Raw genomic sequence first — 11,397 nt, 5'->3', positions numbered from 1 at the left:
ATCCTTATTTCTGTAGGATATGTAAACTAGTAGTGGGATTGTTCGATCAAAAGGAAGCCCCATACCATTTTCCACAGTGGTTGTACCATTTTACAATCCCACCAGCAGTGTATGAGAGTTCCAATCTCTCCACACTCCCACCAGCATTTTTTTTTTAATCATTGCTATTATTGCTGGAATGAGATGATACCTCACTGTTTTGATTTGCATATGAAGATTGGGCAATCTACTTGCGTAGAGATAACACCTCTGAAACCCAAGGAGGGGTTGCTATGAGTCAAACAGCAGTGAGCTTTTAGTGAATGTCTAAGGATTGCAAGCATATCTTCATGTATTTACTGGCCACCTGAATGTCTTCTTTGGTGAACTGTCTGTTCATGTCCTTTGCCCATTTTTAAATTGGATTGTCTTTTTGTTGCCGAGGTATTGATGTGTTGCAGGGTTTTTTTTGTTTTTTTTTTTGGAAGCTCTGGTGGCATAGTGCCTAAGGCATTTGACTGCTAACCAGAAGGCTGGCGGTTCAAACCCACCAGCCATTCCTCGGGAGGAAAGTTAGGCAATCTACTTCCATAGTGATACTGCCATAGAAATCCAAGGAGGGGTCGCTATGAGTTGGATCTGACTCCACAGCAGTGAGTTTGGTTGGTTTTGGTTTTATACATTTCAGAAAGTAGTCCCTTCTCTGGTATGCTGTTGCCAAAATTTTTTTCCCAGTCTATAGGTTCTCTTTTGTGGTTGATTTTTCGCTTGCTGTTGCCATGGGTATTGATTATGGATCCAAGTAAAATGAAATCCTTGACAATTTCAATCTTTTCTCTGTTTATCATGATTTTGCTTATTGGTCCAGCTGTGAGGATTTTTGTTTTCTTTATGATGAGGTGGCATAGTGCCTAAGGCATTTGACTGCTAACCAGAAAGCTACAGTTCAAATTCACCAGCCACTCCTCGGAAGGAATATTGCGCAATCTACTTCCATAGAGATACCGCCTTGGAAACCCAAGGAGGGGTCACTATGAGTCAGTAACTGACTCCACCGCAGTGACTTTTTTTTTTTTTTTTTTTTACGTTGAGGTATAATCCATACTGAAGGCTGTAGTCTCTGATCTTCCTCATTAAGTGCTCCAAGTCTTCTGAGCTTTCAGCAAGCAAGGTTGTGTCATTTGCATATCATAGGTGTTAAAGAGTCTTCCTCCAATCCTGATGCCACTTTCTTCTTATAGTCCACCTTCTTGCAATATTTGCTCAGCACACAGAGTAAGTATGGTGAAAGGATGCAACTCTGATGCATACCTTTCCTAATTTTAAGCCATGCAGCATCCCCTTTTTCTGTTTGAATGACCACATCTTGGTCTATGTACAGGTTCCACATGAGCACAATTAAGAGTTCTGGAATTCCCATTCTTCACAATATTTATTGCAAATCATATCCCATCACATGGATCTTTTTATCACATCATGCTGTGTAGAGGTTGTTCAAAGCCATGGGATTTGAAGGAGGAGAGCCTGGAGGTTGAGCTCAAGGCTCAAGTCTTTTCCTCCCAGTGAGACCTTCGCAGGCAGACAGGTTTCTACTTGGTGCAACAAGGCAATGCCAGAGAGACTCCTTGAATGGTTCATCCTGGCCGCCCCTGCTCCAAATTGCTATGGCTTCCTATGGTGTCTGCACACTCTCCCCCACACACCCAAGGATATAGGCTAATCTTCCCAGGCAAGAGACCACTGGCTCTGGGCCTCTGGGGGTAGGGAACACCCTGCAGAGGCCGCCTGGGAGTTTGACCTTTAAATAATCCTGGAGTGGAGAAAGCCTGTACCATAAATATTGATTTTTCATTATCACAGCAATGAGGCTTTGGGCCCTGATGAAAGAAACCCACCTGGCTCAGGGAACCAGCCACAAAGTAGATGGAACCAGGTGGCCAAGGGGCTGGGCCCTGTACTATGGAAGGATGGGAATATGGAGCCAGCATTCTTAGTGACAGAAAATGTGCTCCACAGCCTCCCCAGCCCAAATGCCCAGTCCAGGAGGGCAGGGCAGTGGGTACACAAGGTCCCTGGGTCCTTTCCTTTCTGAGCCAGAAGTGAATACAGCTCCCTTTCCTGTTGGGGCAGGAGAGGCACACAAAGGGTCCTCTCCACATGACAGACACCCTTGCCCACATATTTGCCCTCAGCCTTGCCAGCCCCCTGCCTGGCTCAGACTTTGAGGACACTGATCTCCAATGCAGAACCCCCCAAATGCTCCCCAGGGCCTACCCAGCACCTAGGGAAGAAGTAAGAGAATTACTATTTATGACTGGGGGCATACTATTTATGGTGGGTCAGCAGTACAACTCTCGGCTTCTGTTCTGGTTACCTAGTGCCACTGACAAGAATATACCATAAATGGTATATTAACAACCATTTAACATTTAACCTTAACAAACAAGAGTTTATTCTTACAATTTGGAGGCTTTAAGTCCAAGTTCAAGTGCCAGGCTCTAGGGGCTGGGTGAAAGCCCCTCAGCCTTGGGGTCCAGCTCTGCTTCCAGCTCCTGTCCTGCTGAAGCTAGAGGCTTTTCTTCACTCAGACAGCTGCTGGCTGCTGGCTGCTGAGGCTGAGAAGCCCCAAGGTTGACAAGTAAAAAGGCACAGTCCCCATGTTACCAAACCACATGGCAGGCCATTAACTTAAGTCCATTGTAAGTCCCAAGGTCGGCAGAGCATAGCAGGCTGCTGAGCAACGACACAGCTACATGCAGGGTCCAAGCGTGCCATAAGCTAGAGACCATTCCCAAGGCTTTTGCTTATATACAGGAAGCAGACCACATCCCAAAGGCAGCTACTCAGCTGCTTGTGGTAGATCCCACCACGGAGCTGATTGCCAGTCTCATCATGGGGAATAACTACCACCAGCTGCCCAACCACTCAACCAGGCCCAGCCAAGTTGACACAAAAACATAACCACTACAGCTTCCATGTATGAGATCCAGACAATGGTCTGATCCCATTATTGTGCGGTCCCCATGAGTCAGACTCGAAGGCAACTAACAACATTTATGATTGTTTTGAACTATGCTTTTAAAAATAGCCATTTTTGTGTGGCTACCACTGTCAATCACTTGGAAATAGATCAGTGCAGGAGATTCTGGATAAAGTGGGAGAACAACGTGGAACAAAACTCAAGATGATTTAAAAAAAAAAAAAAGGCCAGGTTTGCTGGTCTGATAGAGCTTGGTGAGACCCCTGAGACTGTGGCCCCTAGTTATCCTTCAGGTTTGGAATTGAACTCACTTCTGTGGCTTCCAGCCAAACAATAGACAGGCATGTGGGATGAACGTTTATGTCAGGTAGATACACTCCTTAGAATGATGTTCTGGTTACCTCTGTGCTGCTCTAACAGAAAATACCACAAATGGGATGGCTTTAACAAACAGGAGTTTATTCTCTTACAGTTTTGGAGGTTAGAAGTGTGAGTTCCAGGTGCCAGGCTCTAGGGGCTGGGTGAAAGCCCCTCAACCTTGGGCTTCAGCTCTGCCTCTAGCTCCCAGCCCACTGAAGCTGGAGGCTTTCTTTACTCAGGCAGCTTCTGGCTGCTGGGGCTAACAAATCCAAGGTTGACAAGTAAAAAGGCACAATTCTGATGTTACCAAACCACACGGCAGACCATTAATCAAGTCCATTGAAAGTCCCAAGATTGGCAGAGCACAGCAGGCTACTGAATGAAGACTCAGCTACATGCAGGATTCAAGTGTGCCATAAGCTGGAAACCTTCCTCAAAGTTACTTCTTATATACTGGAAGCAAATCACATCCCTAAAGCAGCTACTCAGCTGCTCCAGTAGATTCCACCATGGAACTAATTGCCAATCTCACCATGCGGAATAATAACATCCAGCTGCCCAGCCACTCAATAGGCCCAACCAACTTGACACACAAACTTAACGACCACAACCAATCATGGAAGAACAGAAGGGCAGTATTTGCACAGGGAGACAGCTCAGGGGGCAGGAATATATAGGAAGGACACAGGGAAGAGGTGACTACAGGGAGGAAGTAGGAAAAGATCTGTTACACTGTGGGGACTGCAGTCAATGTCATGAAACAAAATGTGTATAAACTGCTGTCTGGAAAATGAATTTGCTTTGCAAACTTTTGCCCAGATCACAATAAAAAAAAATTTTTTTAATTTAAATATTTATTTTTGTATATTACACTAGGTCTTATTCCCAGAGATGGTTGTATTAAGTCTTCAACTCCAAGAGCCATTTTAACCCTATAGTTTTGTCAGTTATTATTTTATAAATAAATTCAGTCTCACATGGTTCTATAGATGCAAATATGTTCAGAATTATTATTATTTTTTTTTTACCTATTGGTCCTTTTACTAATATATAAAGTCCTTTTTTGTCTCTTTGATATTTTTCATGTTGAATATTATTTTGTCTGAAATTACAATTGCTACCCTAGTGTTCTCTTTAGTTCATATTTGTACACCTTTATCTTCAACCTCAAATATTTTTAACATCTCTTGTAGACAATATATTGCAAATTTTTTAAAATGAAAGGACCAGTAAAATCCACATGAAATATGGAGAAGTGAAAGTGCCAGTGTCTATCTGTGTGTGTGTTTCTTTCACACAGAGGTCTTGTGGGAGTTCCTTGACCTGGTGTTTCACCACTAACTCATTCTCTAGCTGTGTTCTGTTTTACACTTGGGGTTGCCATGAGTTGGATCAGCCCAACTGCAACAACAGCAAATTATGTACTTTCAACTTTCATTTCCATGATCTCTAATACTTTTTTTATTGTTATTTTATTGTGATTTGCATGAAAGTTTACAGAGAAAATTCATTTTCCGTACAGTAGTTCACATACACTTTGTCTCATGACATTGACTGCAATCTCCCACAATGTAGCAGCTCTCCTCCCACTTCCTCCCCATAGTTACCTCCTCCCTGTGTCTTTCCCTCCCATGTACTCCTGCCCCCTGAGCTGTTTCCCTGTACATAAACAGCCCTTCTATTCTCCCATGATTGATCTCTCCAAGGAGCGTATCTACCTAATATAAATATTCAGCTCATACGCCTATCTTTTGTTTGGCTGAAAGCCACAGAAGTGGGTTCAATTCCAGACCTGAAGGACAGCTAGGGGCCATAGTCTCAGGGGTTCCACCAGGCTCTATCAGACTAGCAAAGCTGGTTCCCTCCCCCCGCTTTTTTTTCCAAATGATTTTGAGTTTTGTTCCACATTGTTCTCCCTCTCTATCCAGAATCTCCTACATAGATCCCCCTCCAAGTGGTTGACAGTGGTAGCCAGGTGCCATGTAGTTCTTCTGGTCTCATAGTCATATAGGCTGAGGATTGCATGGTGTACCAGTCACTAGGACCAATTGTTTCCATGAATCTTTCGTTTTCTTCATTCTTCTTTGCTCTGGATGAGGAGAGACCCATCATTGCATCTAGATAGCTGTTTGCAAGCTTTTAAGATCTCAGTTGCTACTCACCAAAGTAGGATGTGGAACAATGTTTGGGTTTAGTACGTTACGTCAACTGGGCTTGATGTCCCCTGCAACCATGCTCCCGAGCCTACATGTCCAACTACTTGCTCCCTCTGAGTAGCTGGCTGTGGCCAAGAAGTGACTACAACCTTGTCCCTTGTGGGCTCTACTATATACCTGGAAATTCTTACAGAACGTACAAATACACTTGTAGAAACATTGTCTGCTTATGGGTATACTCCCTCCTGCATGTTGTTGTTGTTGTTCAGCCTGTTCATCCATCTATCCACTCATATACCAATGTTTGCCATCACTGACAATGCAGTACTGTGTAATTCATACTTCTTTTTGTAACTTCTAATTCTTGCTTCACATTTCCAGTACCCACCCCCTATCTTCTGCCAGGTTCTTCTGTCAGGGGCAAGGTGGTGCATAGAGGCTATGTGACTGTTAGGTACGAAGCAAAAGTCCATCCCCAACAAAACATCTTTATTTCACAAATAAACAAACTGAGGCCCAGATGGGGAAGGAGGTTACTCAAGGTCATAGAGTAAGCCAACAGCAGAACCAAACTATAGCGTGATTCCCAGCCCAAGAATCATTCCATGCCATGCCTGTTCAAGATTGACTTAAACTAACTAGATAGCCATATCAAAACAAACGAATCTTATCTTCTACCTCATACCAAACACAGAAAACAATTCCAGATGGATTATTGATTTAATTGTGAAAAGTCAAAAATTAAAAAGCTTCTAGAAGGTAACATAGGGTAATAATTTGTGGCTTTGAGGTAGGCAAACATTTGTTAAACAGAGCACAAAAAGTGCTAACTAATCATAAAGGAAAAGATTGACAAGTTGAACTATAAAGCTGAGAAGTTACATTGACCAATAGATCCCATTTAGAGAGTGGACAATGCTCATCGAGGCACTTCTCACAAAGGCAAACGGTGCAAAGCACTGAAGTCCATCAACAGGAAGAACAAACTATGACGCACATACAACGGAGTATTATTCAAACAAAAAGAAAAAGGAAGGCCTGACATGCTACAACATGAACCTTGAAAACATTATGGAACAAAATAAATCAGTCACAAAAGGACAAATACTATAATCCCACAAATATGAGATATCTGGAATTAGCAAATGCATAGAGACCAAAGTTTATTAGTGGTTATCAGGGGCAGGAATGAGGGGAAAAGGGTGGGCTACTGCTTAGGGGGCCCTGAGTTTCTGTTCAGTGTGACAGAAAAACTTGGGCATCTTGGTGGCATTCCCAGTAGCCTGCCCTGTGCTGACCCAGAATTACTGGTTATCACTGGTGATCACAAGGGCAAACAGTCCCAGGCTTATAAAGGTCTGTGGAGCTGTGGGAGAGCATTCCAGCTCTTCATTCCAGCACGTCTGGCCATGGGGCTGCCCAAGACCCTCCTCATCCTCTCCTGCCTGTGCCTCGGCCTAGGTTCTGGCCAGTATGCTCCAGACCTCATCACCTCCTTGCCTGGCCTCTCTACTCAGCTCAACTTCCTACAATGGTCCGGCTACCTCCAGGCTGGGGAGGGCAAGTACTTTCACTACTGGTGAGCAGCTAAGGGTAAAGGGTTCATTCCAGGAGGATGGCAGAAGCCAACAGGGATTGCTGGCTCCCCAAAGCTCCACAGCATGCACACGTGGCCAGAACGGTGGGAGTCTTATCACTCAGTCCAGAGCAGGTCACCTGGGAGACCAGATCACTGCCAAGGGTGGGTCTTTTGCCCCTGCCCTACCACTAAATAGCCAGGGGAACTGGGCCAAGAACTTTGGAGCCAGTAAAGCTGAGAGGTCATGGTCCATAAGTGCCCAAATACCAGCACATGGAGAATGAGACAAATAAGAGCAACACAATATATGTCAGTAAGAGGTAGCTAAAAGGAGCCTTGGTGGCACAGTAGTTAAAGCGCTTGGCTGTGAGCCAAAAAGTCAACAGCTTGAAACCACCAGCTGCTCTGTAGAAGAAAGATGTGGCAGTCTGCTCCTGTAAAGATTTACAGCCTAGGATACCCCATAGGGCAGTCCTACTCTGTCCTATAGGGTTGCTATGAGTCAGACTCAATAATAATCAGTTTGGTTTGGGGTTTTTAAGCTCTTCTTTCTTAGAAAAGACTGTCCTTTATTTTGTTATATGCTTACTAATTTTCAGTATCCAAATTGCTTTTATGAAAGATAACTGAAACTAAGTTTTAAGACAATAGTATAAATGAGATTTTTTGAAAAATAAAATGCTCATACTTAGAAAATAAGATTTCAACTCTATATAACTCTCAACCCACCTTTCTTTTTGTAGGGGCAAATTGAAATTTTATTTATCCATGAAATCCCCAAATCTGGGGATCTGCTCTAATCCAACATTTTCTAAAATGAGGAGGAATCTGGGGCTTCGTTCAGGAAGATGACTTGCTAGGTCACCCAGCAGTTACTGGCAGCCTGGAGCCAGGCCTGCAAACTCCCAGTCCAAGGCTTGGTCTCCTCTGCCAGGCTGTTTAAATTGTGTGCCCTTTGTTTCCTCCTGTTTCCCCAGTGCTCATTCTAGAGGACAGGGAAAGAGGGAGGGAGGTGGGTAAAGTGAGGAGCTCTGGGATTCTCCTCTATCCTTTTTCCCAAAAAGAACAGACTTGGTAGTGACCAAATTTCTGAAAAAGCAGAGTAGGAGCTGGCCACCCATGGTAGAGTACGCCAAGTCAGTCCCTCCGCTGGCCCTCCAGCCCTCTCCCCTCCAGGTGGGCTGTGATCATGGGAAAAGGAATCAAGGAGGAGCTGTGGTGGGACCCACAAGGAATCTCAGCTCATCGGCCTTCAACAGTCAGAAGAAGTAAAGTATGAGAGAGATGCCCACATTCTCTGAGGATCACAGCTCTCAGGTGTGGGCAAAATTATTTGCTTTCATCATCTGAGTTTGTTGTTGTTGTTGTTTAGTGCCATCGAGTCACTTCTGATTCACAGCAACCCTATGAACAACAGAATGGCACGCTACCCAGTGCCACACCATTCTCACAATCATTCCTGTGTTTGAGCCCGTTGTTGCTGCCACTGTGTCAGTCTACCTCATAGAGGGTCCTCCTCTTTTTCGCTGAGCATCCACCTTCCAAGCATGATGTCCTTCTCCGGGGATTGGTCTCTCCTGATAACATGATCAAAGTTCAAGAGATAGAGTCTCACCATCCTCACTTCTAAGGAACATTCTGGCTGTGCTTCTTCCCAGACAGATTTGTTCGTTCTTCTGGCAGTCCAATATATTCAATATTCTTGGCCAACACCGTCGTTCAAATGCACCAATTCTTCTTCAGTCTTCCTTATTCATTGTCCAGCTGTCATATGCATATGAGGCGACTGAAACTATCATGGCTTGGGTCAGGTATTCGTCTTCAAAGTGACATTTTTGCTCTTTAACACTTTAAAGAGGTCTTTTACACATTTACCTAATGCAAGACGTCATTTGATCTCCTAACTGCTTTTTCCATGAATATTGATTGTGGATCCAAGTGAAATGAAATCCTTGACAACTTGAATCTTTTCTCCATTTATCATGATGTTGCTTATTGGTCCATTTATTCGAATTTTTGTCTTCTTTATATTGAAGTGTAATCCATACTGAAAGCTGTAGTCTCTGATCTTTATCAGTAAGTGCTTCAAGTCTTCACTCTCAGCAAGCAAGGTTATGCCACCTTCATATCTCAGGTTGTTAATTAGTTTTCAATCCTGATGCTTGCTCTTCTTCTCATCGAGTCCACCTTCTCAGATTATTTGTTCAGCATATGAATTGAATAAGTATGGTGGAAAGATACAACCCTGACGCACACCTTTCCTGATTTTAGACCATGCGGTATTCAATTTTTCTGTCTGAGTGACTGCCTTTGGATCTATGTATGGGTTCTTCATGAGCACAGTTAAGTATTGTGGAATCCCCATTCTTCACAATGATCTCTTCTCAGTCTCCCAGTGTCAGGAACTAACTCCAATCTTCGAGCTGCAAACCTCTTCCCTCTAACTCAGCCTCACCACACTGAACTCCTCCTTCTGGACTGAGCCTGCGCCCTGGCTCCCAGGCCTGCTTCCTCCAGCACTGACCTACTGTGTGACCCTGGGCAGGTCCCTTTACAGTCAGCTCTCTGGTACCTCATTAAGGAATGAGACAGTACCATTCTATGGTCCTGGATATCCTGCCACTCCTGAGGTCCCCAAGGCTAGTCCTGGTCCCTCCTTCTTCTGGGTCTAGGGGGCTTGGGGCCTAGCCTTGCCTCCCACCCCTTTTAACCTGGATATCCTTGGGGCTAGGACCCAAGCCCCCTTGAGCCAGGAAAGGCAGAGACCAGAAGCAGCCTCGGGGACCTCAGGAGCAGCAGGATATCCAGGTTAAAAGGGGCGGGAGGCAAGGCTAGGTCCCAAGCCCCCTAGAATCAGGAAAGGGAGGGACCAGGAACAGCCGGGGACCACAGAGTGGCAGGTTTCAGGTAGGAATTAGGTAAGAGGAGGGTGCAGAGGTTTCCAACAGCTAAGGGAGACAAACTTGTCTGTCAGTTTGTCATTCTGTGAGGCTTGTATGTTGCTGTGAGGCTTGAGGCTGTGCCACTGGTGTTTCAGACACCAGCAGAGTTGCACATGGTACACAGGTTTCAACACAGCTTACAGACTAAGAAAAAGGAGACCATCTACTTCTCAAAAATTGGCCAGGGAAAACCTTATGAATAGCAAAGAAACACTGTCTGATACATTACTGGGCAACTTTATGAATAGCTTGGAAACATTGTCCAACACAGTGCAGGAGGACTAGCCCCTTGGGTTGGAAGGCACTTAAAACGGGACTGGAAAAGAGCTGCCTCATTAGAGTAGAACCAACCTTAGTGATATGGATAAAGTAAGTCTTTCAGGACCTCCATGTGCTGACATGGCATGACTCAAAATGAGGAGAAATAGCTGCAAACATCCATTAATAATCAGAACATGGAACGTATGACATATGAATCTAGGAAAATTGGAAGTTGTCAAAAATGAAATGGAATGCATAAAGATTGATATCCTAGGCATTAGTGAGCTGAAATGGACCAGTTTTGGTCATTTTGAATCAGACAACCATATGATCTACTATGCTGGGAATGACAAATTGAAGAGGAATGGTGTGGCATTCATCATCACAAAAGATGTTTCAAGATCTGTCCTGAAGTACAATCCTGTCAGTGATAGGATAATATCCATACGCCTACAAGGATGGCCAGTTAATACGACTATTATTCAAATTTATGCACCAACCACCAAAGCCAAAGATGAGGAAATTGAAGATATTTATCAACTTCTGCAGTCTGAAATTGACTGAACATGCAATCAGGATGTGTTGCTTATCACTGGTGATTGGAATGCAAAAGGAAGAATCACCAGTAGTTGGAAAATTTAGCTTTGGTGACAGAAATAACACGAGATCGCATGATAGAATTTTGCAGAACCAACGACTTATTCATTGCAAATAACTTTTTTCAACAACACAAATGGTGGCTATACATGTGGAATTTGCCAGAAGGAGTACACAGGAATCAGACTGACTATATCTGTGGCAGAGGTGATAGAAAAGCTCAGTATCTTCAGCCAAAACAAGGCCAGGAACAGATTGTGGAACAGACCATCAACTGTTCATGCAAATTCAACTTGAAGTTGAAGGCAATTAAAACAAGTCCATGAGAGCCAAAATATGATCTTGAACATATCCCTCCTGGATTCAGAGACCATCTAAAGAATAGATTTGATGCACTGAACACCAATAACCAAAAACCAGAAGAACTGTGGGATGACATCAAGAGCATCATCCATGAAGAAAACAAGAGGTCATTAAAAAGATGAGAAAGAAAGAAAAGCCCAAAATGGATGTCAGAAGACACTCTGAAACTTCCCCTTAAGC

The 11,397-nt window shown here is 44.0% G+C and overlaps 1 protein-coding gene across 1 annotated transcript in view; it reads left to right on the top strand.

Annotated features, from left to right (window-relative positions):
* The first annotated feature begins 6,884 nt into the window (after positions 1 to 6,884).
* Positions 6,885 to 11,397, top strand: part of LOC103203162 (lysosomal protective protein-like) — a 25,898-nt gene continuing 21,385 nt past the window's right edge. The window contains exon 1 of the mRNA XM_007948131.1: positions 6,885 to 7,054. Coding sequence (XP_007946322.1) covers positions 6,885 to 7,054 — 170 coding nt within the window. The remainder of the gene's footprint in view (positions 7,055 to 11,397) is intronic.

The sequence above is a fragment of the Orycteropus afer genome, unplaced genomic scaffold (genome assembly GCF_000298275.1).
Source record: "Orycteropus afer afer isolate SDZICR_OR568_19922 unplaced genomic scaffold, OryAfe1.0 scaffold00009, whole genome shotgun sequence".
Lineage (NCBI taxonomy): Eukaryota > Metazoa > Chordata > Mammalia > Tubulidentata > Orycteropodidae > Orycteropus > Orycteropus afer.
The sequence above is the reverse complement of the archived record's forward strand: the minus strand, read 5'-3'. Positions and strand labels throughout refer to the sequence as shown.